The sequence below is a fragment of the Dromiciops gliroides genome, chromosome 3 (genome assembly GCF_019393635.1).
Source record: "Dromiciops gliroides isolate mDroGli1 chromosome 3, mDroGli1.pri, whole genome shotgun sequence".
Classification (NCBI taxonomy): domain Eukaryota; kingdom Metazoa; phylum Chordata; class Mammalia; order Microbiotheria; family Microbiotheriidae; genus Dromiciops; species Dromiciops gliroides.
In genome coordinates this window covers 435,198,965-435,226,761 of record NC_057863.1, presented here as the reverse complement: position 1 = coordinate 435,226,761, position 27,797 = coordinate 435,198,965, and the positions used below count along the sequence as shown (strand labels likewise).

The following is a 27,797-nucleotide window of genomic DNA, read 5'->3' as shown; positions in this document are numbered from 1 at the left end:
TCCCCACATTTCAAAAGCACTAAATTCTCTTAATTATTTTAAAAATTAAAGAATATAGGCATTTTTTCATTGTGAAATGTTAATGGAAAGGAAATAAGAACATTAGGTTGAAAAATGTGAGATGACCTCTGGTTCACCAAGACCCATCCTTATTGATCTTTCCTTTTTTTAAAAAATAGGTTGATTGATCCAAGGTTAAATCACTCTAGTCTATATATCACCCTAGGTACTTCTGTAAATCCCTGTTGGTTCTTGTAGGTGCCAAGAAAGCCTTGGTCGGTTCAGTAATGACAAACTATTTTCAGGTTTTTCTGAGGATAAGGAAGAGTTTTCCTTTATACATACTTTGCAGGTGTTTGAGGATAATTTCATCTAAGAATGTGAGTAAAAGATTGTTCTGTCCTAGAGAAGTAGAATGATAAAGAAGATGGTTAGAATGCTCTTCTGGGGACTTGGAAACAAAGGAGCCATAGAACAGACTTACTGTTGCCAAGTACACTATTATAATAGAGATAAGTGCTTTCCATCTCTCCTGACAAACAGAAAAAGGGATAACACTTTCCAAATCTATAATTACTTGAGCTATAGGATATTAACAAAACAAATCAAAGTCAATTTCTCCTAGTGTCAGTCTTATACTTTTTAATATTTATAAGAAGCTACATCCCTAAATCAAAGAGGAGTGCCACAATCCAAAATAACTACTGAATTAATAGCCAGGAAATAACATTTGGATAAAAGAACCATTTACTTTACTGCAGCAATAAAGGAAAACACAGAATTATGAGTCCTGGAGCTAATTTGAATAATGTTCAAGAAGTGGGACTCCAGATAGAGGCAGTAGTTAGCTGGGAGCACCTCATCTCCTCTGACTTCTCTGGCTCTTTGTTTGGGTAGTAACTGTTAAGTGCTTATCAAAGAGACTCATAAAACTGCCTCCTTTTAAATGGAAAAGGTGGCTTTATAAGAGGCCATAAAGAATGTTAAAATACAATCAGTGATTATTTGATATGTGAATATTACCATTTGTATAGCTGAGGGAATGGGATGAAACAACAGCTTGTATAGCAAAAGAACCAGAGAAATTAAAAGTGAAAATTGATTGTCTGGACCCCCAACCCATTCACCTGGCTTATTGTTTGATAAGACAGAAGCTAGTGTGGCTCCTGGGGATTCTTTGAGAAGGAGGTTTCCAATAGGTGCCTCTACTTTCTCTCCTCTGACTTTCTTCTTAACTCCCTGCAAACTGGCTTCCATCCTCATCATTCTACTAAAACTGTCCTCTCCAAAGTAATCAGTGATCTCAAGATCGCCAAAGCCAGTGGCCTTTTCTCAATGTCCATTCTTCTTGACTTCTCTGTAGTCTTTGACATTGTTGATCACTCTCTCCTCCTTGATGCTCTCTTTTGGGACACCAACCATTCTGTCCTGGTTCTCCTCCTTCCTATCTGACGTCTCTTTCTCCGTGTGCTGTGCCGGATACTCTTTCCAGAGCATTCCCTCAGGTGTTGCCCAGGGCTCTGCCCTAGGCCCTCTTCTCTCTTTAAACTGCTTCTCTTGGTGATCTGATCAGTTCCCATGGAATAACATTTATATGCTGACAATTCTCAAGTCTACTTATCCTACCCCAACTTTCTGCTGACCTCTGATGTCTCTTCTCCAACTGCCTTTCAGACATGTCAAACGGGATGTCCATTAGACGTATTGAAATCAATGAGTCCCAAACAGAATTTATTCTCTTTCTCCCTAAACCTTCTTCTTCCCCCTCCTCAACTTACTTTTCTTTCTTTTTTTTTTTTTAGTGAGGCAATTGGGGTTAAGTGACTTGCCCAGGGTCACACAGCTAGTAAATATAGGAAATATGCTCTACCCTTTGCAGTAGGCAATGTCGTTGTTATTGTTTGTCCTTCATTCTTGAAGAGGACCTTGACATCCGGGTGATGGCATGACTTGCAGTGAATTGGATTTAAATGAAGGAAGGCTCCTTCAGAGCCATCTGGGTCCGATGGCAAGATATATATCACGATGACTGGAGATGGCGCTAGATACTTAAGGAAATTGGGGTTAAGTGATTTACCCAGGGTCATATAGCTAGTAAGTGTCTGAGGTGAGATTTGAACTCAGGTCCTCCCAACTTCAGGGCCAGTGCTCTATCCACTTTGATACCTACTGCCCCAATAGGCAATTTAATATAATAGTATAAGTGGAACTATCAGGTTGTGTGACAGCTGGGAGCAGAAGAAATCAGGGAAGTCAGCCTCCTCTTTATGTGGTAGTCCATGATGACATCACTACACTCATAGGGCATGATGGGGAATGACTAGACTAGTTCATCCTCCTTGACACACACCAAGCAACTACTTTAAATGACCACATTCTCAGGTCACAGGTGAGAGTTTTCTAGTTTCCACCACTCCCCCACAGTTTAACATGCAAACCAGTTTGCAAGGGAGAGTATAGTCCTTTTCCTGGTCCCCTTAAGGAACACTTCATTCACCTTTCTTAGGCATTTACTGAAGAGCATTCTAGAAGAGTTATAATAGCAGATAAAGAGAAAAAGTTAAGTCTTTTTAGTCAATTCCAACTTATCACGCAGAGTACAGAAAACTAGGTCTAGCTTTTTCTTAGCCTCCAATCATTCTATTATTATCTAGGATCTCTTGAGTCGGAGAACCTGAGTTCTAATATCAGCACTGATATTTTCCTACGTAGTGACCCTAGGCAAGTTATTCAACCTTTCTCAGCCTCAGTTTCCTTATCTATAAAGTGAGAAGATTAAACTAGATGACCTTGGTGCTCCCAGAAGCTCAGCGCAATTAGAATTTGCTAATAACGGTTGATTTCTATTCAGTCTTATATGCCCATAATGGCTAAGGCAATGGGAACTACCACTTCCTTGGAGAAACCATAAGATATCAGAATCCTGGGACATTTATGCCTGGACATGATTGACTTGGGTTATGAGGAGAAAGTCTGATGGTAATACCGTAGGAGAAAACCAACTTTGTCCTCAGAAAGTGCTGTTCTGGCCACACACATGTTGTGCCCAACATTCATCTAGGGATTTTCTAAACTAATTTTCTTATAGAGACAGACATTGGTCCCTTCACATGCTACTGGTTCATTTGAATGCTGCATAAGGTTTCTGATGGACCGTGTACTCTAAGTAAGCCTGAAAATGCTATATAAGCCAAATCTGTATTCTAGGAAGTTGAAACTGCTACCAGTTCAAGTTGCACTAATACATTTATTTTTTCCTTTCAGTTTGGATACTTTATTTGACCTTCATTCTTACTCACCTGCTTGTAGGTAAGCTTCTCCCTGCATTCTCAATGAACCCAGGCTGAGAAATTCCCCCCAAATACCCAGTAACAACCACCATTAGAACCTGCTCCCTGACAGCTAGGGATAAGCTAAGACAGACGTGACCTCCTACTTTGACTGGGAAGACAGCCTTTGGCTAGAGTGACTGGAAAGAACAGGATAAAACTCAGGAGTTCTAGGAGAACCCTGATGACCCTGGAAGCAGTAAGGTGAGCCCTTATTAATCAAAGGTTTCTGAAGTTCTCCATGCTAGCTACTTACACTAAGCCAAGAGAAGACAGGAAACAATGGATTCCTTCCTCATCTATCCATCTCGAATAGGAGGGATGATTTATTCACCTCCACAAAAATTTCTTGGGCACTCGCTTACCTCTCCATTTTGGGTGTTGTGTACAAACCAGTGGAACCAGTCGTAAAGCCATATGGTTTTTAACCTTCCTAGCATCAACTTCTTTAAGTGTTGGACCAGAAAACTTTGGCCGAAAAAGATAGCGTCTATCTCTAGGACCGTCCTTTAGTCATTATCCCCCATGACTCTTTTTTATTCCTTAGCTACGGATCTTGTCAGCATTTACTCTTATTCCTAGCTACCTGGATGAGAATTTTTTTTTAACTTTTCTGCCATCCCCCAAGAACTTTCACTTCAAAGCTTTAGGGCTCTCCTCTTGACTAGCATACCATGTTATTCTCTTTCTTGGAAATCATGGGGGTTCAGTCTCTTGAAATTCACTTCACTCTAGTCAGCAGCTAGATTGGACTCTATATAGAGAGTTTCTCTCTCTCTACATATATATATATAATTACATATTATATTACATATATATATAATTACATATTATATTACATATATATGTAATATATATAATTACATATTATAATACATATATATATATATAATTTTTTCAGATATGGGGCATAATGTAAAGAAATACTAGCAATGACATTTGTCAACAAGCATACCAAAAAAAAAATGGGGGTGGCTAGGTGGTACAGTGGATAAAGCACTGGCCCTGGATTCAGGAGTACCTGAGTTCAAATCCGGCCTCAGACACTTGACACTTACTAGCTGTGTGACCCTGGGCAAGTCACTTAACCCTCATAGCCCTGCAAACCCCCCCCCCCCCAAACAAACATACCAACCCTGGCTCCCTCTCTGACAGATAATGACTAATTTTCTTATTAATTCTCTAAAGTGATTCTAAGAAAATTAAAGGGCATGTCCTGATACTTTCTCATAAGTAGTATAATCTCTCTTATTAATCAATTAGATTCTGAGCTCACACCTCAGTTTCCAAATAAACTGAAGCATCTCTTTTTTCCATGAGCTTTTTATTCCACTCTCTCTAAATCTCAAAACCTCTGGTCTCATAGACTGTTACTGCTTACTGCTCGTACAATTTATTACAGTAGAAAATAATAAAATGAAGGCATAAATGGTTATTTACAGTGTATTGGAGTGAATAAAGTTCACAGCCAGAGTCACCTTTATGCTCTTTAAAAGCAGAACAACACTGACTCCTCAACTTGAGAAACATCCATCTCTATGGATGGTAATTATAGTTGTTCAGGAATTTGCTTTACAATCTCTCCTTAAAATAAGAATTTTTAAAAAGTTCTCCAAAACTTTTTTTTCTTTTTCCAGGTTCTTTCTCCTTGACATTTAACTCACTCAGGCCTATAGGAAATAATTTCTCTCAGTTCTTTCTCTGTATGTCTCATTCTCTGTTATGATTGCTGTCTCACAGCTAAAACTGTCACACTCCCAATATCCTGTTTCCTCTTAAGGATAAAGCAATGGTATCCAGAGTCTCTGAGGGGCAGCTAGGTGGCCCAGTGGAAAGAGCGCTGTGGCTGGAGTCAGAAGATTCATCTTTCTGAGTTCAAATCCAGCCCAGATACTTGTGAGCTGTGTGACCCTGGGCAAGTCACTTAACCCTGTTTGCCTCAGTTTCCTCATCTGTAACATGAGCTGGAGAAGGAAATGACAAGCCATTCCAGTATCTTTGCCAATAAAACCCTAAATAGGGTCACAAAAACTGGGACATGACTGAACAACATCTGAGGGAAGGGCTAAGTGAACTTGGTGTAACCTTGGTCTTCAGGATACATCTACCTACCCTCTGAAATAACCTTTAAAAAACACTTAGATTATCAAGAGCAGCTGGTTTTAGTTTAAAAAGTAGCTTTTCCACCAGAACCTCTATATAACACACCTAGGTCACAGCCTATCATTTACTATTGTCCTGTAGTATTTTACTTTTGAATGGACAGGTAAGTTTATAAGATAAATCGGCAAGGATTAGGAATAGTAGATAGAGACAGTATGGCACAGCAGAGCTATGGAGTTTAGAGCTTGGGTTCAAATGCTGCCTCTGCCACTTATTATCTGTATGATCCTGGGCAAGTCACTTAACCTCTCTTGGCCTCAATCTCCTCATTTGTAAAATGATCAGGTTAGACTAGATGACCTCTACAGTTCCTTCCAGCTCTAAGTCTCTGATCCTGTGATCCGACTAAATCACGACTGTGTTGTAATCTGTTTTGGAATAGAGAATTCCCTACTGAGAAAATTATAGATCCTCTGGTATCTGTGTGTTCATAGCATAATAATTTTGTAATTCCCACAAATATTGTATTAATATTTACAAATTAATAATTTAAATAATATCAATTTTAAATTACTTAATTAAAATATTAATATTTTATTAGGCACATCTGTTGGCAACAATGCAAAGTCGATTAGTTGTGGCTTTATGACTTAATCTACCATGACTCTTTTGACAGAGAAAATAGTTTCTGTTGTGGCAGATGCAGATGAACGCCTGACTATGATGACTAAATCACGGCAAGCTCACCATGTGCTATCCTGATCGGTCAGCTACACTATATACCTGACAAAATTCTTCACTCTGATTTGACCTTTATGAGTCACATTTCCCTGATATGAAGGCCTCAGGATCTCCCCAAGGTTTGGTTTTTTTTTCCTTTCTTTTTTTTTTTAAGTGAGGCAATTGGGGTTAAGTGACTTGCCCAAGGTCACACAGCTAGTAAGTGTTAAGTGTCTGAGGCCGGATTTGAACTCAGGTCCTCCTGAATTCAGGGCCAGTGCTCTATCCACTGCGTCATCTAGCTGCCCCTCCCCAAGGTTTTTTATTTCAGATCTTTCCTTTAAACTTATGCTTTTGGTTATCTGATTCATGTCACCTTGTGAATGATCTCTATCTGCCTCTATCCTTAATCTGAATGATCTTCCATGGATTTTGAGAATTAGACTGCTCAATGGCCACAGGCCCTGCTCATTATTGACTATTAAGTAGAAATGCCAGGAATTGAACCTGAGTTCTCTAAGTACAAATCCAGATGCACTATACTGCTCTACTTTTTAAAATGGGAGACATGTACATCTGTATCTTTATCCATCTATATCTATAAACAAAATCAATGCAAGTTTTGTTGTTAAATCCTTTTCTTTGGGGTCTGATTGACCCCATCTAGGGTTTTCTTGGCAAAGATACTGGAGTGGTTTGTCATTTTCCTTCTCCAGCTCATTTTACATATGAGGAAAATGAAGCAAACAGGGTGAAATGACTTGTCCAGGGTCATAACAGTTACTGAGGTCAGATTTGGATGAGGAAGATGAGCTTTCCTGACTCCAGCCCCTGTGCTCTATCACTGGGCCATCTAGCTGCTACCAAATGCAAGGTAATTTTAGGATCTTTGCCAAGAAAATTTCCAAATGGGTTACAAAGAGTCAGACATGACTGACACTATTAAACAACCACAACAATTTTGATGGGAAGGCAGGAGCAACAGGAACAATCAGGAGAATATGGTCCTCCATTTAATTGAGTCAGTCAAAGCCTTTGCCTTCAACTAAGCATATTGTTAAACTGACAAATAAAAATAAACATACTGGTGGGTGTTCATTCTATGGTCTGAGGAAGATTCTGACCCATAAAGTACCTAGAAACTGCTGTAATGTTAGATATTATGGCATTTGGTGGGGAGGAGCTCATATCCTACATAAATGTGAGATATTATTTTAGATCAAGGTCATACCACTAATCAGTAACAAAGCTAGGACCAAACTTAGGTATCCAGGCTCCCCATTCCAAACCATTTCTACTATATTATGATATCCATATATTCTGTAACCCAAGTGTACAGGAAAAAATTAAGTGTTTCACATCTCTCTGAATAATCCTGAAGAACGAACCTCCCCACCTTTTGGGTCAGAGTTTAGGGGAGGAGGAGACAAAGAGGGGAAGGATCCCTCCCTCCACATTTTTTCCCATGATTTCTCTAAGAAGCATGAGAAATAAATGTTTATATACTTTAACTCATAGATCTAGTAAATATTTATATTGGTTTGTGCTATAAAAGACATGCACACACAGAGCATTAACAAAAAAGTTTTCACTCAAAAGGCTGAATAAAGTAATCACTTTTAGTGAAGAAAGGGTCACCTCTGATGGTCTTCTCGAAGACATTTATTTGCCTGAAAATGTACCTAGATTTATACTCAGCCTGATAGAGTCAGAGAAGTGTTTCTGAACATACACATATGCATACGGACTCACAAAACAATTACCCATGTTTTTGGTTTTTAATCCTATCTTCAATTTTAGTCAGGAATTTCATTAACCCTTCCAGCTACACATTTTGCCAGATTTTCCTCAAATACTATGACGATGTTGATGATAATATATGTATATGTGTACATATGTAAATATGTTTATATATGTATCATTAAGTAGTTTCATAGAATTTGTAGGCAGACACATTTATGGAAGTCATGTGTGAATTTTCTTATATGTAAGACAAGGGGGTTTAGATTAGGTGATTTCTAATATCTCTTTTAAATCCAATAGTCTATAAATCTCTTACATACTGAAATACTTCTTATATAAGCACAGAGAACTACTGAAGGTCATTCAGACCGTTAAGGTCTTGTTATTAGAGTATAAAATTTGATATCTTAAAAACTGAAGATTCAAACCTCAACAGGGTCAATAAAGGTACTTAGATTTAAAACGGATATAATTTAAATGATTAATTTGCAAATATCAATACAATATTTGTAGAAATCTTTTCTTTTTATTGCTGATGTTCAGTGCTACAAAATATATTGTCAATCTTGATGGTGCGAATGCTCGAATCTAGCATTAATGTTTAAAAGAAGATCATACAAGATGCCCTTAGGATTTTTTCCACGTTTATGGGTCAATTTGAGTAGATCCCAAATATTCACATTTGAATTAACCAAATCCAGAGAATTTAATGAAAAAACTAAGGTGTTAATTGTGTTATTAGAAGTATGTATTTTTTCGTTTGTTTGTTTTTTTGGCAGGGCAATGAGGGTTAAGTGACTTCCCCAGAGTCACACACCTAGTAAGTGTCAAGTGTCTGAGGCTGGATTTGAAGTAAGGCCCTCCTGAATCCAGGGCTGGTGCTTTATCCACTGCGCCTCCTAGCTGCCCCCAGTATGTTATTTTTGTTGGCACCATGTAGATGGGTATCATAATGATTTTTAAAGAAAAAAAACATAGTAGAGTTGGGTGCATAATGAAGATACAGTTGTAGCTAACATGTAAGTACAGATTTTGAGCCTTCATAATTCTGTTTATTCTGTGTCATTAATTTAATGTTCACTACAAGGGCACAATGATATTACTGTGGCTAGAATTTCCTCCTTTAACTCCTTTAATTCTGGTTGTAACATCTACAATGTAATAAGTCTTTTCCATTTCATCTGTTAGAAGTCCATAAGGAGATATTTAAGGGTTTTTTTAAATGATAAAAGAAACTCTGTGACTCGAATGTTTTGGTTGTTTTTTTTTTTCAAACTAGGTCTAATTATACCAATCCTCCAAGAAGATGTCTTATTTACATCTTTTGAACCAGCTCTGTCCCCTTGAAAATACAATCCAGCCCATTCACTCACCCCCACTATAATCCCACCCAGCGATACTGTGCTATTTTTACTCTTGGAAAGAAATACATTTGCTGCTAGGGAATCCAAGATACACTGGAGGAAAACATGATTCATCAGGTTCAAGGTAAACACCTCAAAGATAAGGATCTGAAGGATTGTAAACTTGTCAAATATAAAACCAGGCTGCCCATTCTGCCTGAGAAAGCAATCCTCCTGTAGAAAGGTACCTGGGGAGTCATTCTTCTGACTAACATCTTGCTCCATCGCACCTCCTCTCACCATCTCTATATTTTGTATCCTACTTACATTTGGGGGGAGGGGATGTTCCCAAGTTACTCTGTAAGTATAATGTTGAATGAAGCATGGAAGAATATCCCATCTTATTGGAGAAATGTTGGAAGGTATTTGGGATTAGTGCAGCTGGTACCTTTTCTGTCTGTGTACATTATTTTAGAGTAAGAGGCAGAAAGCAGGAAGGTGAGGAGAGGTAGACTATTTCAGATATTTCAGGGTAAAGAGAAAATAGGGATATAGACCCCTTCGCTTTCTCTACCCCCAAGAGAATAATGCCTTCATCAATTAGTTGGAGATACTTTCTTCTTAATGTGGAGCTGGTCAGGATCCAGGAATAAGGGGAGGTCTGAATGACAACTGATTTGCCTTCCTGTTAAATATCAGCTGTTTTTTTCTCAGCCGTTTCCAGATTTCCCAGCCTGCATTTGCTTCTACCACAGCCTTCATGCTTCTCTATAAACCACACGGTGATTTAGTGGCCAAAGTTGTGATTTTAGGACTGTGAGGTGCAGTTTCCCTCTGGCTTTCTTTTTCTTTTAATCCAGAGCACAATGGAAGTGTTGATTTCCTTCTCCAGAGGCAAGGTTTTAGTTGTAATTAATGGCACTTGTCTTATTTGTAGCTGTAACTTTAAACATTTTTATTGATAGCTTTTGTTTTTTTCTTCATCACCTTCATTTCTGAAGGTATCCCCCCCTGCCCCTACCCAGTGAGTCATCTCTTGTAACAACGAATTAAAAAGAAAAAGGGGGCAAACCAGTTTGACTCTATAATGTAACATATCAACTGAGTCTGATACCATATACAGTATTCCACACCAAGAGTACCCCATCTCTGCAAAGAGTAGAAAGAGATTCATTTTCTTCTTTTTATTTTGGGGCCAAACCTGGTCATTATAAATTCACGGCATTCAGTTTCCTTTTTTTCTTTGCATTTACATTATTGTAATGATCATACACAATATTGTTTTCTTTCCTTTTTATAGACATGTTGGCTACTACCCTTTAGTAAAAGACAATAACAGCAATAAATTCATGCTCATATTTTATTTTCTAGGTTTGACTTATTCTATTCTGCATCTATTCATGGGTCTTACCACGCTTCTTTGAATTCTGTATAGTTAGCATTTCTTATGACATAGTAATACTCTACTATATTCATGTACCTCAAATTTGTGTTGTTCCTAATCAATGGACATCTGCTTTGTTTCCAGCTCTTTGCTTTTAGAAAAAAAATGCGGATGCAACTTGAATGTCTGTTCATCATCTAAATGGCCAGTGCCACATCAACCAAGCTTATCATCTTTCTTCCCCCAACTTGTAACTTTTCCTGACTTGTATATTTTTGCTAATGTCACTGACCTACATCTAAGGATCCAAATATCAAGATAAGCATTGATTCCTTCTTCTTATGCATTAAATCAGTTACCAAGACTACTAACATCTGCTTCCTCTTCTCCATTCCCAGGGACACCAATCTTGCTCAGAATCTCTTGCTTGGGGTATTAGAGTAGCCTCCTAACTTGTCTCCCCATCTTCAATATCTCTTTCTTCCAATTTATCCTACACACTCTGCCAAATATAAAGTTCCTAAACCCAAATTTAGTCACTTGGCTGGGGGTGCTCTTTCTGTTCTCTGATTCCACTTAACATTTGTTCCTCCCCAATGGTGATTACTATATTCTGCCCCTTTCTAAGAAGTAAATTTTGGGGGATATATGCTATGTTTTACTTATTTTGTTTATCCCTACTCTCCTACCTTAGTGCCTCACCCATATTAAGCACTCAATAAACATTTTTTGAATTGCATATGCAAAAAACCAGTTCCCCTGATTTTAATGATGGACAGAAGAAGATAGAAATAGAAGGAGGTCTTAAAAGTGAAGAGGTAAAGAACAGTGATTGCAGGGTATAGGTCTAGGATGAAAAAGAGAAAAGAGGAAAATGATTACAGATATTATATTGTGCCCATGGATTTTTGTTTAGAAGTTATGGTAAAATGTGAAACCTGTATAATATGCTCTCACGGAAAAGATGTTTGGTCCAGACCATTGACTTTTTACTTTGAGGTGGGAAAGCAATTTGATGACTAGCTGAGGAAATTAAGAAGGAAAAGAAAAAAGGAAGAGAAAGGAAAGAGTCAACTCTCTATTGATGCTTTTATGTATCTATTATCTTAACTCAGCCAATAATAGCAGAGAGCTAGGAGAAGGCCCATTTGGTAGTCCAGGTTCAAAACTAGGGAGCAACTTATGCTATGTCAAGTAGTTATGAAATAAAATCATGGAGGATAAGGCTTGAGGAGTGGGTGGGTGGGTTTTGGTGCTTGGTCTGCCAGGTCAAGAGGGCCTCATTCATGAGGGCCATGTATGATTTATGTGGAACAGGAGATGACCCCGAAGGTAGAACCAGACAATAATAACAAAAAACAATAATTGATATAGCTCTTTAAGGTTTACAAAGCACTTTACTAATATTGTCTTATTTGATCTTCACAATAACTCTGGGAAGTAGGTGCTATTATTAACGTCATTTTACAGATGACAAAACAGAGGCAGACAGAGGTTAAATGATTTGCCCAGGGTCAAGCCCCTAGTAGCAGTAGTAGTAGCAGCATTCATTTTGTATCTAATATGTGCTGGGCACTGTGCTAAGCACTTTATAATTATTATCTCATTTGATCCTCACAACAACCCTGGTGGGGAGTGGGAACTATTTTAATTCTTATCCCCATTTTACAGATGAAGAAACTGAGGTAAGCAGCAATTAATTGCTCAGGGTCACACAGCTAGTAAGCATCCAAGGCTAGATTTGAACTTAGGTCTTTCTGACTCTACATAGCTTTCTCTAACAAATAGATGAGGCCTATAGAGTCTTTCTTAGGGGACCAGTCATATCAGGGTCAAGGCAAGAGGCTAGCACTTTTCAAAAGACTCAGAGCAATGGAAACTTCTTAAGGAAGGGTGAATCAGAGCAAAGGAAGTTTAGGGGAATTATGCACAATGGTGAATATGAAAACAACTTGGAACTGGGATGCAGAGAACAATCGGCAGAATAGATTGGGCACACATCACATGGGAGCAGATTTATATCCCATTTTAGTGAATGCAAAGACCCCCTTACTGGGATAAGGACTCACTATCTGACAAAAGCTTCTGGGAAGATTGTGAGGCAATCGGGAAGAAATTAGATTTAGACTAACACCTCATGCCTTATACAAAGATGCTCCAAATAGATGCATGACCTTACTATAAAAACTCACATCCCAAACAAATTAGAGAAACATGGAAAAAATTATCTATGGATAGGAGAAAAGTCCAGGACCAAATGAGGAATGAAGAAGATCACAGAAGATAAAATAGATCATTCTGATTATGGAAAATTAAAAAGGTTTTGGACATATAAATCCAATAAAGCCAAGATTTGAAAGGAAATAATAAGCTGGAAAAGAAATCTTTGAAGGAAGTTTCTGTGATATAGAAGAGACTTTCCAGATCAGAACTAATGAGTTGAGGATGATATCTTAATGTGATGTATTGCTTCTTCTTTTTTCTTTTTTTAAAAATCTATTTATTTATTTTAGTTTTCAACATTTGTTTAGATAAGATTTCCAATTTCAAATTTTTCTCCCTCCCTCCCCTCCCTCTCTTCCCTCTCCCCTCCCCAAGACAGCAAGCAGATATATGTTATATATGTACAATCACATTAAACATATTTCTGTATTAGTCATATTGTGAAAGAAGAATCAGAACAAAAGGGTAAAAACTCAAAAAAGGAAAAAAAACAAAAGTAGAAACAGTATAGTTCAATCTACATCCAAATTCCACAGTTCTTTTTTTCTGGATGTGGAAAGCATTGTTTATCATGAGTCCTTTGAAATTATCTTGGATCATTATATTGCTGAGAAGAGTTAAGTATCACAGTTAATCATCACACAATGTTGTTGATACTGTGTACAATATTCTCCTGTTTCTGCTCCTTTCACTCAGTACCAGTTCATGTAAGTCCTTCCAGGTTTCTCTGAACTCCTCTTGCTCATCGTTTCTTACAGCACAAAAATATTCTATTACATTCATATACCACAACTTGTTTAGCCATTCCCCAATTGATGGGCATCCCCTCAATTTCCAATTCCTTGCCACCACAAAAAGAGCAGCTATAAATATTTTTGTATATGTGGGTCCTTTCCCCTTTTTTATGATTTCTTTGGGAAAAAAGACCCAAAAGTGGTATTGCTGGGTCAAAGGGTATGCACAGCTTTATAGCCCTTTGGGCATAATTCCAAATTTCTCTCCAGAATGGTTGGATCAGTTCAATGTGATGTATTTCTGGAGAAGGCCAGGTAGGGGGTAGGAGAGGGTAAAAAATTGTCAGAAGGTTGGCATAATGAGGACTGAAAAAAGAGATTCTAATGGGCTGTGAACAGCAGCCCTGCCCAATGAAGTCCCTTGCAATGGAATTAGAACTGAAGAAATATAAAGACCCAGATGCAAAAGAAGAAAGTTGAACAGAAGGAAGCTAGTAAGAGAAGCCAATGTCCTTAGTTTAGTCCTGGGAAGCTTTGGAAACCATGAACCTATTCTCTTTGTTCGTGTGTGTGTGTGTGTGTGTGTGTGTGTGTGTGTGTGTGTACATTATATATATGTAATATGTAATATATACTATGTCTTTTTATTATATAAATATACTATGTACTCACAAATACACACATATAGACACACACACGTGTGTCTTTCCCTATATTGTTAATATTGCAAATTCTTTAAGTACCTAGAAAGTTGGTATTCTATTGTCGGGGAACAGGGCAGGGGTGGAAAGGAGGAAACACAATGGTCTTCTTCCTGTAGGAGATATAAAGCTTCAGAACCTGAGAGGGAACCCATGGTAAGAACACAGGGAGAGGTGGTGACTCTTTTAAAACTGAGTGGGCCCCAGGTGAGCCAAGACTTCAGCTTGATGGTGGGAAAAGAACAGTGGCTTTGGGGGCTTGTGTTACTAGAGGGAAGGAATGGGGAAATTTTCTCTACCATAGATCAGATTTTACATTTCCAAACTGACTAGTTTTGTTTTGGTTTTATCATGAGTATGACTGTGAATCATGGGATATAATCCATGTGCCAGGCACTCTGCTAAGCTCTGGGGATACAAATTAAAAAAGAAACAGTCTCTGTCCTCAAGGAGTTTACAGTCTAATGTGGGAAAACAACACACAAAAGGAACTGAAGGGGATGGGAAGGTACCTGACACAGAGAGAAGGTGGAAAAGTCAGAGAAGTGCAGTCAGGTGGGAATGAAATGTCTATCCTGAGTTCCCTCATTAGAGGGAGGTTTTGGAGTTCATGGTGACCAAAGGAGCAATGTAGAGGCACCTTATGGGCACGAGTAGATTATACTATATACCAGCAGGGATTTACCCCTAAGATGTGACATAAAGTCTATTGGGCAGGAGACTCATGACTGAAAAAGGAAACAAACTGGTTACAGAGTGAGGGCCCAAATGTTGTGCTGGTGCTCAAAGAATATTTTTTTTGGTGAGGCAATTGGGGTTAAGTGACTTGCCCAGGGTCACACAAGCATCTGAGGCTGAATTTGAACTCAGTTCCTCCTGAATCCAGGGCTGGTGCTTTATCCACTGCACCACCTAGCTGCCCCCAAAGAATGTTTTAAAAAACAACACCTAGAAGAAGCCTCCCCTGCACACTGGGTAAATTATTTATGGGAGGATGTGGGTCAGAAGTGCCCTGGACAGGTTGTAATCCTCACTGTTGGAGGGAGTACCTTCATTGATGGCATGATGACATAATGAATGAAGTTATCACAAAGAGTCCCAAAATTATGTGATTGGAGTAAGAATTTTAGGGAGGCCAACTTTCCCAAAGACATCCTGCTAGATGGTGCCCAAGCTAGATCTAGAACCAAGAATGTTGAGTCATTTTTCTTCCATGTCACACATACTCCCCTCTTCCCAGTTATTTCTTGAACTCTCTGTCTGCCCAGGCTGGTGGACCAGCTCATCATCATTCAAGTCACTGAGGACTAGCTTTTAGATTTGTCATACTCTAATTGGTAGAGGTCTCCAGCTTTTGTTTTGCTTATGAGGCTTTTCAGATGCTGTGTTTAATTTAATTATTGTATTTATATTTTTGTACATGTGCCAAGAAGCCTTCAGGCAATGGGAACATTTTTAATAAATCTAATAAATGAATAAATAAATTACACAACGTGCTAAGAAGACTCTTTAAAAAGTCTGAATGTATACTCTGCAAGACATCTCATAATGCTTTGTGGATATATTCAATCCAGGGCACTTCACCCTAATGGTTTTTCTACTGACAAGGTGGCAATGAAGGATAGCATCTTCCCACATGAGTACTAATCCAAAGCACTAATCAAACCTACATCCTTCATCAGCATCCTACACAAGAATGCCTTTTGATGGTATATATAGTCTTGGGGCAATTTATTGTGGCAGCTTTCCCCCACTGTTTCAAGATTGCAAGCTGGGAAAAGGGAGACACTATTCCCTCATTCCTAACAGCTCCAGGGGAGGGATGAGTATTTTGGCCACAATATTATCATCTCAAAGGAGAAGATGCTGGTCACTCCCCACCCCCACCACTCCCAATTCTATTCCTGGTACTTAAGGTCAGCAAAGTGCCAAACACTATTCTGCTATTAGTTAAGTGCTCCCAGTGCAAAGCACCCTGGCTCTGGAGTCAGAGGAATTGGATACATATCCTGACTATGGCATTATGGCATTTACTGCCCATGTGACCTTGGCCAAATTATTTAGACTCCTTTGCTTTAGGTCTATTTATCTTATAATCTTTCCTGTGAAGTTAGATACTATATATATACATATATACATACATATATACACACATACATGTATAAACTAGTTAGATGTGTAGTATGAACACATACACAATATAGCTATATTAATTGTTATCTAACTAAGGAAATTGTATCTAACATATATGTGTGCATATATGTATATGTGTGTGTATATATATTATGTATATATGTCTCTCTCTTTCTCTGTTTCTCTCTCTGTGAATACAGCTAGACAGTTAGAGAACTGGTTTTGGAGTTAGGACCACCTGAGTTAAAATTTGACTTCAGATACTTACTAACTGTGTGACCCTGGGTAAGTCACTTAATCCCTGTCTGTTTCAGTTTTCTCATATGTAAAATGAAGATAATAATCTATCTCCCAGCGTTATTGTGAGGCTAAAATGAGATGTTTATAAAGTACTTTGCAAATTTTAAAGCACTATATAAATGTTGTTATTATTGTTATTGTCATTTTTATAAACAGCATTGAGACTAAGTGAGGTTCACCCCTTGACATAATTTCCAGAATTTATATATAGGGAAATATCTACTTTCATTTATATCTATAGTTCAAATGAATAAACTATCAAATTGGGGGATAAGTCTTCAAAGAGTGGTCTATTCTCATAACACGTCCAGTTGTCTGATCCATCTGTCCCGAAACATGAAGTAAATTGCAAAGATAGGAAAAATCCAAATAGTGCAAATTTCCAATGATACATAAGTGTCAGAGTGAATGATAATAATGATCAATTCAAGTACCACTTTTTACCTAATATATAAATATGTCTGTTTGAATATATATGATAAATTCAAATTTCAGTACCCAAATTCCTTACACCAAAACTACAGATAAAAAGTTTTTGAGATTCCTTTACCTAATGGAAACATCACCAAAATTACCATAATCTGAACCACCCATAAAAATTTTTGTTTTTACTGATTTTCCCATGTTTCAGACTGCAGCTAATTTAAGAAATAGTTAGAATGCCATACATTGACTTTACCATTGGTTTGCCCAAAGCTAGAATAAAACCCCATTTCTCTTTGTTAATAGGTAAGTATCCAATATAATGCTAAAAGTGCACAAGACACAAATAATAGATCTTTCATTTTAAGCACTCTAAGCTTAAAATGATAAACATGGGATGTAAGAACAAGAAAAAAGAAAGCATATGCATTCTAAGATCATTGTACTTACCTAACAGAATCTGACTGAGATAGAGACACACAAGAAGTTCCAAGACTGTTGTGTGATAAAACTGCCTACCACGATTGTGGTGTTTGTCTATATTTTCATGTTAAACAATATATTCCCCCAAACTGGGGTTGACATATGCAAGCTATTCCAAATAATCTCCTCCACTCTACTCTTAGCAGCTACAACTTAGGCAACAGGCTGGAATGAGCTTGATTGCAGTTTACCTGCCACTGAGAGCAGAAGATGGAGAGGGATGACCCTATGTAGTCAGAAGAGATAAAATCCTGAACTCATACAGTAGTCAACTTGTAGCCTACTACATAACCAGGGAAATAAACTCCTAAGTAAACTTTATATAGAAACTACATTCATGGCCCCATCAACTTTGGACTGGAAGCTACCAAAGTAGAAGGAACCCATCTTATCCATTTTAAGAGATTCCCCTTTAGCAATAAAAAACACAGTGTACTGCAACCAGGGGATGCGCTATTTATTGTTGGTCATGATAATGGCGATGGTGATGGTGAGTCTCAAATGGGCCTAAATGTCATCTAGTCTATGCATGGCTTTCATAGAGGACTATGCCCCAAACCACCTTGTGCAAGTAGCAGAATGATGATAAATATTGTTGGAATCAACACATTATGCTCTGATGAATAATCAAATGATGCACATTAGAGTATCAACAAATTCCAAGTATACCCTTGGTACAAAGAACTGCCAACCCTAGGGCTACCTTTGCTGTTCTTTGCTTATTAAATACTAAGATCATGTGGAACATCTGCCAACCAGCAACAGCATTTGGATATTTCTTTGATGAGCATCGTGAACTATGGGATGAAGGAGAAAAAACTCTGCCTCTTACCTCGTGCCGCAGGATATAAACTACACGCCCCAGACAGCAGTGATTTTTTATTCTTTTAAAGGTCACAAAGGATAAATGATTACAATAACATTTCACCCACTGACTCTGGTTTTTCACCAGTAAATCCTGATATTGATTTTAAAAGCTGCAAATCTTGCATTCAGATATTTCTGATCAGCCTATAAATCCTTTAAAATCAATTTTTTTTTCTGAATGAAGGACCCAAGGAAACAGATGACAGATTTCATAGACTGTCAAAGCAACAATGTTACATTTCATGGTTTGTCATTGAATATGATATAAAAACACCCCAAGGTAGATTATTTATATTGTTAAAATCATTCTTCAGCATTGAAAGCTATTTTGTAGGGAATAAAAATAAAACATCAAAATAGCATTCCCCCCCAGAACTAGAATTTTCCTGCTTTGGAATTAGGCAACAACAACAACAACAAAGTTGATTAATGCTACAGAAGCTCTTTTCTTGGGGTCAAGTCTACTTTACTGTGAGCACCAGCCAAAGTAAACCACTTTCCTAGAACAGATGTAGTATGTTTTGCCTACTTCCTCGTAAAAGTGTCATTTTTACTGGGGAGATGGGATTTGATCTTTCATTGACCTTTTTTTTTTTTTTTTAAACCCAACAACAACTACAGTCCTCCGAAAGGTCACCAGGCATTAGATTCTTATTTCACTCTGGACAAATATGACAAAGTGGATTTCTTCTTCCTGAGTCATATATGTGAGAAAGACTCTGAGAAATCCAAACATTTTGTAACCAGCTGAGGTTTCCCTTCAAGTATGCTCTTTCCAAAGGCATTTCCCTTTAACTCCCACATCATTCATTCACAGATAGAGAGGCAGAATAGTGAAGATGAAAGACCACTGGACTTAGTCAATTAACATTTATTAAGTGCCTACTATGTGGCAAGCACTGTGCTAAGCACTGGGGATACAAAAAAAGAAAAAGGAAAGGGTAGAAAAACCTAACCCTATCCTCAAGGAGCTCAGAGTCTAATGGGAGGAAATGATAGGCAAGCAACTATGTACTAACAAGACATAGACAGGATAAATTGGAGATTATCAACAGAGGGAAGGCACTAATATTAAGGAGAATTACAGCAAACATTATGTAAAAAATATTTAATTGGGACTTGAAGGAAAGGAGGAAGGTAGGAGATAAAGATGATGGAAAGATTTCCAGGCATAGGTAACGGTTATTGAAAATACCCAGAGTTGGGGGCAGCTAGGTGGCGCAGTGGATAAAGCACTACCCCTAGATTCAGGAGGACCTGAGTTCAAATCCAGCCTTAGACACTTGACACTTACTAGCTGTGTGACCCTGGGCAAGTCACTTAACCCAAATTGCCCCGCTAAAAAAAAGAAAAAAATTACCCAGAGTTGAGAGATAGGGGGTGATGTTTGAGGAATAGCAAGGAGGCCAGTATCACTAAACTGTAGAATACATGGCAATGGGTGGTAGATGGGAGTGGTAGGAGGCTGTAAGAAGACTTGAAAGGGAGCCAGTTTATGATGTCATGAAGAGCCTTGTCCACAAGCCAACAGATTTTATATTTGATCCTGGAGGTGATAGGGAACTACTGGAATTTATTGACTGGGGGCTGGGGGAAGAGAGAGGGTAACATCATCAGATTTGTATTTTTTAGGAAGATTAACCTATCAATCAATCAATTAAGAAAGAGAGTAGACAGACTAGAGTAGAGAGAGAATTGTGGCAGGAACACCATTCAGCAGACTGTTGTAACAACCTAGTTATGAAGTCATGAGGGCTTAGACCAGGGCAATGGTAGAATCAAAGGAGGGAAGATGGTATGCATGAGACGTGTTAAGAAAGATTCAATAATTTGGAAATAGATTGAATATGGGGCAAGAGATGAAAGAAAGGAAGGAGTAAAGAATGATACCTTAGAAATGAATTTGAGTGTCTGGAAGGGCTGTGGTACCCTTGACAGTCATAGGAAAATTAGGAAAGGGGAGAGCTGAGAGGGAAAGAGTAAAAAAAAGATAAAAGATATTAAAAAGATAAAGCATTCTGCTTTAGATATGTTAAGTTTAAGATATTTATGGGACTTCCAGTATGAGATGTCCAATAGACAGTTGGAGAGGCAAGGCTGGAAGTTAGCAGAAAGGTTAGGGCTGGATAAATAAATCTGGAGGAATAATTATCATAGAGATCACAACTGAATCCATGGAAGCTGATGAGATCACAAAGTGAAAATATATGGAGGGAGATGAGAAGAACCAGAATTGGAAGATCTGAGTTCAAATCCTAGCTCTATTTCTTCCTAGATTTGTGACCGTGACAAGTCATGTAGGAAAATGAGAATTTATCTTTAAAAGAGGAGGCAGCTAGGTGGCGCAGTGGATAGAGCACCGGCCCTGGAGTCAGGAGTACCTGAGTTCAAATCTGGCCTCAGACACTTAACACTTACTAGCTGTGTGACCCTGGGCAAGTCACTTAACCCCAATTGCCTCACTAAAAAAAACCAAAAACAACAACAAAAAAGGAGCGGCTAGGTGGCGCAGTGGATAAAGCACCGGCCTTGGATTCAGGAGTACCTGAGTTCAAATCCAGCCTCAGACACTTGACTTACTAGCTGTGTGACCCTGGGCAAGTCACTTAACCCCCATTGCCCAGCCAAAAAAAAAAAAAAAAAAAAGAAGAGGAGAACAAGAGAAGCACATTCCAGATAGGGACAAAAGCAAGAGAAAAGGAACAGTAGTGGTAATGAGCAAGACAGTAAAGAGACTGGACTGATGGGAGTGGAAGCTTGGTATAAGCTATGTGTGTGTGTGTGTGTGTGTGTGTGTGTGTGTGTGTGTGTGTGTGTGTGTGTGTGTGTGTTTGAAGGGGAATGGAAACAAGAATGGCTAGGCAGAGTGTCTAGAGGTCCTAAGAAGCCAGGAAAAGGAGTTTGGACTAGATTCCTGAGTAGGGAAATGATGATGAAAGTGATGTTTAAGTAAAATCAGAGGAACTGGAGGGGTAAGAGACTGACAACAGGCAAGATATTTGAGAGATATAAAGTAACCAGTATGTCAGTAATCCTGGCATGAGATGGTGGGAAGGGAGTGCCAGACTTGGGTAGTGAGAATATAAAGGAAGAAGTAATACAAGTGATGTTTAAAAAACACACACACATACAAATGTGAGTGCTCATCAATTGAGAAATCACTGAATTTTTGATATATGAATGTCATATGTTGCACCATAAAAATGATGAAGACAAGGAATCCAGATAAATATGGAAAGACTCATATGATCTGATGAGAAGTGAAGTAAGCAAAATAAAAGAATATTTTAGTCATATATGCAATTACTATAATTATGTAAATGAAAAGAAGGTCCACTGAATCTGAGTGCTGAATAACTATGATCACTAATTGTGTTCCTAGAGAAGAGAAGAAGAAATGCATTTGTCTTCTTTGGTGGAGACTAGTGGTGCAGAATATTGTATATTCCCTGAGAAATGGTGTCCAATTAATTGGTTCTGCTTCTCTGCTTTTTCTTTTTACACGGAATGGGTCAGTGGGTGGTGTGTGAGGGTGTGACTGTGTGTGTGAGGGATTTATCTAAAGATTACCCTGAAGTAAAAATAAAAGACATCAATAAAACATTTTTAAAAAGAATCCATGGCACAGCTAGCTGGCTCAGTGGATAAAGCACCAGCCCTGGATTCAGGGGGACCTGAGTTCAAATCTGGCCTCAGACACTTGACACTTATTAGCTGTGTGACCTTGGGCAAGTCACTTAATCCTCATTGCCTTGCCAAAGAAAAAGAATACATGGAATATGGTGTACATAGAGACTGAAGAAAAAGAAGGAATAAAATATGGGGTCAAAGTTATCAGCATGGAAGAAGTAAGACACTGGAAAAAGAATATAAAAGGCAGAGTGAAGTTTATAAAGCTTAATGGAAAAATGTTTAAATGCAACTAAGAAATTATGTAACTGCTTAGCTGAATTGGTTAAAGTGCAGCACTAATGTAGACAAAGATGAAAGCTCCATTTCCTCATGAGTTGAGCAGTGTCCAACCAGACTATTTATGAGCTTTTCCAGTCCATAAATCATACATCTCATGTCAGCCAAAGGCACGTCCTTGTTGGGAGCATATATAGCTCAGGATAAGCCCACCAGGAAACAAGCAGCTCAGAATACTCCCTCTCCTGGTGGTGGTAGCTCTATACCATCTCTTTTCTTTCATTTAGGGACATGCCTCCTTAAATCTCTTTTGGAGGTAGCTGGGGTATAAATCACAACTAACTAGAGAGGTTAACAAATAAATATTAATGCTATCTTATGACAACTTGTCACATAAAAGGTAATTGCCCACAATCTCAGTCCCATCAAGGGTCTCTACAAAGGACGGCATATGAGAGATATCAAATATCCAGACAAAAGTTCTCTTCCCCTGACCTAGAGGTAAATTCCTGAAGATTATGCCAGAAAGTGCAAGGTCTGGAAATTCCCAGATAGCTGGAAAGGCTTTGAGTACAGATCAGAAGACAGACTGGAAGTCAGTTAAAGACCAGCATAGAGGTTAGAGACTCATCCCCAGAAGATTGGTCAGCAGGTGATGTCTTTTTCTTGGCTACTTCATTTCATAAAGATTGTGTACTAAGGTGCAGCACCATTGTGATTTGCATTGGTAGAAGAATGAACTACACTGATGAAAGGGAACTATTCTGAGCCAATAAAGTATAAACATCTAGACTAAAACTGACAAAATTCAGCAAATGCTAGATATTCTATTTATAATCATAATAGCTAGCATTTATATATTGCTTGAAGGTTTCCAAAACACCTTATGAGTATTATCTCATTTTTATCATCACAATAATCCCAGAAGCTAGTTGCTATTTTTATCGCCATTTTACCGATGAGGAAACTGAGGCTCATAGAGGTTAAGTGATTTGCCCAGGGCTATATGGCTCATAAGTATCTGAGGCCAGATTTGAATTCAGGTCTGTCTTACTCCAGGTCAGTGGCTCTTTCCACTTTGACACCTAGCCGCCTAATTCCAAATATCCAGATGTCTCAGTATCAGAGAATCACAGAAGGTCAGATTTGGAAGGGATCCCAGAGTTCATCAAACCTAACCTGAATCTGGACAGTAATTCCCACTACAATATAACTGCCATATGCTCATCCAATCTTGCTCAAAAACTTTTAGTGACAGAGAATCCATTACTTCCCGAGACAGTTTATTCCATTTTTGTATGCTTCTAATTATTAGGATTCCCACCTCCCTCACATCAATCTCAAATCTGCCTCTTGGCAGTTTCCACCAATTATTGCTGGGATAAAGCAGAAGTCATCTTCTCCTTACAAAAGCCCTATAAACACTTGGGCACAGTGGACTTGGCACAGAGTGCTGGGCCTAGAGTCCAGAAGACCTGAGTTCAAATTCAGCCTCAGACATTTACTCACTGTGAAACCCTAGGCAAGTCACTTAACCTCTGTAAGACTCAGTTCTTTCTACTTTACAGGGTTGTTGTGAAGACCAAATGGGGTAATATTTGTAAAAAGCACTTAGGTACCTCGAATGTATTAGGCACTTAACAAATGCTTCTCCTCTTCCTTTCCTCTCTCCACTGAAGAAGTCCTTTCTTCTGCAGGATAAATGTCCCCCATTCCTTAAGCTGAGACTCATATGGTATGTTTCCCAGGCCTCGCATCATCCTTGTGTTCTTATGGATGGACATTCTCCAACTTAGCACTATGTTCCTCCTAATCTGTGTCCAGAATTGAACACAATCCTCCTGGTGCAGTTGGACCAGAAAAGAGTACAGCAGGGCTATTACCTCCCTAGTGATAATTAGCCTCTCTTAAAGCAAGCCAAGATCTCCTGGTCTTTTTGGCTGCCACATCACAGTTGATTAATTTTGAGCTGGCAATCTACTAAAAGCCTTGCACCTTTTCCAGATAAGCAGCCTGGTGAGGCACCACTTCTCCTCCATTTTGTATTTATAAGGATGACATTTCCCCCCTCCTTATCCTTCTCTGGGGTAGAGGCCAGATAATGGTAGTTCATTAGTTGTTAAGACCTGGTACCTTTCTCTTTTTTTTTTTTTTTTTGGTGAGGCAATTGGGGTTAAGTGACTTGCCCAGGGTCACACAGCTAGTAAGTGTCAAGGGTCTGAGGCCAGATTTGAACTCAGGTCCTCCTGAATCCAGAGCAGATGCTCTAACCACTGCACCACCTAGCTGCCCTACCTTTCTCTTTTTAATCTCACTCTCACTGTCTCTGTCTTTCTGTCTCTCTCTGTCTCTGTTTTTCATCACAATTTCTCATTCATTGAACCTAGCTCAGAGAGAGAGAGACAGAGAGACAGAGAGACAGAGAGAGACAGAGAGAAAACATTAAACATGGCAGCACCCATTGCATATAAACTAAGAAAATTCTAATTCCTCTGTCTGGAGGCAGCTTTTTTTTCTATGGACTTTGGTCCCTGTTAATTAAATATAAATTAAGAATGGTTATTTAACATATATGGAGAGTTAAAAAAACAAACAAACTCAAAACAGAAGAAGATGAGGTAGTAGTCAGAAAGGAGAATAAAATCAAGTAATGAGAACACAGAGATGGGAATGACATAGGTCAGAAAGCCGTTGGAGCCGAGGGGAAAGTCAGGCTGATGACAGTTACACCATAACAGCTGAAAGGGGTAAGCTCAGGCTTGAGCTTCGGGCCATGCATAATCTCCAGCCGCACATAAGAAACCTTGACAGAACTGCCCAATAAAGTCGATGCCACTGCCTACCCGTTTTTATTTCAGGTAGTTAGACAGTTAGTACATCGTTAATTCCTGCACATACTCAAACTCCACATCACATTCAGTTTCACCTTATCTTCCCCTCCTTCTTTTTCAGTTCCCCGACTGAATATAAAAGTCCTACTCCCGGGCATGCATGAGGATACCAAAGCAGTAGGAACCTTTAGGAGTTGCCCTTCTTTCAATCAATTTACAAACTTAAAACAGCAACACATTTCTGTTTTAGGTTGAGATACTGATAATAAAAAATGAGAGTGACAGTGCTGTAATATACAGAACCATCATTAAGACTTCTCTCTTTGGCAGTTGCTAAGACAAGGTTTTCCTACAACTGTTTAAGGATGAGCATTAAAATAAAAGCCCTGTTGTTAGGAATGGATTGGCAGCTGGGAGCTTTCCCTGCTGGTTCTGGCTGGGATTAAGAAGACTACCCCAGGCATTTGAGTTTGCCTATGAAAATGGTCCCCCACTACATCATTGCTCTTGGGTCCTCCCACATCTTCCCTTTAACAGTTCACGCATAACAAAATAATAATAGCACTTTAAGGTTTTCAAAGAGAATAACAAATATCTCATTTGATCCTCACAACAACCCTGGAAGGTTAGCATGATTTCCATTTTGCAATTGAGGAAACTGCGACAGACAGAGGTTAAGTCTTTTACTCAGGGTCACACAGCTAGTAAATGTCTGAGACAGGAATTGAATTCAGATCATTCTGACTACAGAATCCCCTGCATCACCAAGTCACCTCATGTTACTAGCTAACCTCTATTCAGTGCCTTGAGATCTCATTTTATCTACACCACAACCCTAGGGAATAAGTATTATTACTATTTTTCCATTTTACAGAGAAGGAAAAGGAAATAGCTAACATTTGTCCAGGCTCACACAGCTAATAAGTATCTATGGAAAGGGGTGAATCCAGATCTTCCTGACTCTACTATCTATCACTCTGCTACCTAACTGTCTCCATAATGATCCACTTTGATGGGAATCCACAGATATATCATCTGTGTTACCATTAAGAAGTGATAGATTCATAGAATTTTAGAGCTGCAAGGCATTTTAGTAATCAGTTAGTCTAATCTCTTTCATTTTACTGATAATGGAACCTGAGGCTGACGGAGGTATAGTGATGTTCCCTTGAATCACAATGCTGGGACTATAATTTAGGTCTCCTGACTACTGGTTCTTTCTACTATATCATTATTAACTCAGTTATCACTTCTGTAGTGTGTCATGCCTTCAAGAGCTAAAGGAAGGAGAAACCCTCTCATGTACTGATCCAGCAAGGCAGGAAGAGGACTTAGTTTACTCTGGTGTAATGGATAGAGCACTGGGCTTGGAGTCAGGAAGACTCATGTTCCTGAGTTCAAATCCAGCCTCAGACACGTAATAGTTGTGTGACCCTGGGCAAGTCACTTAACCCTGTTTGCCACAGTTTCCTCATTTGTAAAATGAACTGGAGAAGGAAATGGCCAACCACTCCAGTATCTCTGTCAAGAAAACCCCAAATGAGGTCATGTAGAGTCAGACAGGACTGAAAACGATTGAACAACAAAAGTCAGGGAACTCTAAGGAAGAATGCTAGATGGAGATGGGAACTTTAGATTTGGAGTCAAAAGATCTGGGTTAAAATCTTAACTCTTGTAATTTACTACCATTGTAATCTTATGCAAGTTGCCTACCCCCTATGGCTTGACTCAGTTGTTTCTCAGGTCCCTTCAGACTCTAAATATTATAATTTTCTAGTGATTCAAAAGGCTAGTTCACAGGGCTTTAGAAAACTAAAAGGTTGCTACATATTTGCTTGTTTTGTTGTCTTCCCTATTAGATTTTTGTGAGTTCCTTGAGGGCAGCAGTTCTCTTTGGCCTCTTTTTGTCATAAAAGTATTTTATTAAAATAAAAAAAAAATTAAAAAAAAAAAAGGGGCAGCTAGGTGGCGCAGTGGATAAAGCACCGGCCCTGGATTCAGGAGTACCTGAGTTCAAATCCGGCCTCAGACACTTGACACTTACTAGCTGTGTGACCCTGGGCAAGTCACTTAACCCCCATTGCCCCGCAAAAAAAATAAAAAAAAAAATAAATAAGTATTTTATTATTTTCTAGTTACATGTAGTTTCCAACATTTGTTTTTATAAGATTTTTTGGTTTTTTAAGGTTTCTTTTTGTTTTATAAGATTTCTAGTTCCAAAATTTTCTCCCTCCCTCTCTTCCCTCTCCCCTCCCCAAGACAGCAAGCAGATATATGTTATATATGTACAATCACATTAAACATATTTCTGTATTAGTCATATTGTGAAAGAAGAATCAGAACAAAAGGGTAAAAACTCAAAAAAGGAAAAAAAACAAAAGTAGAAACAGTATAGTTCAATCTACATCCAAATTCCACAGTTCTTTTTTTCTGGATGTGGAAAGCATTGTTTATCATGAGTCCTTTGAAATTATCTTGGATCATTATATTGCTGAGAAGAGTTAAGTATCACAGTTAATCATCACACAATGTTGTTGATACTGTGTACAATATTCTCCTGTTTCTGCTCCT

The 27,797-nt window shown here is 38.5% G+C and overlaps 1 protein-coding gene across 1 annotated transcript in view; it reads right to left on the bottom strand.

Moving 5' to 3' along the window:
• The window catches only part of PDE11A (phosphodiesterase 11A), a 487,311-nt gene that overhangs the window by 125,180 nt on the left and 334,334 nt on the right, over positions 1-27,797 (bottom strand). Inside the window, exon 11 of the mRNA XM_043996785.1 lies at positions 2,362-2,377. Coding sequence (XP_043852720.1) covers positions 2,362-2,377 — 16 coding nt within the window. The remainder of the gene's footprint in view (positions 1-2,361; positions 2,378-27,797) is intronic.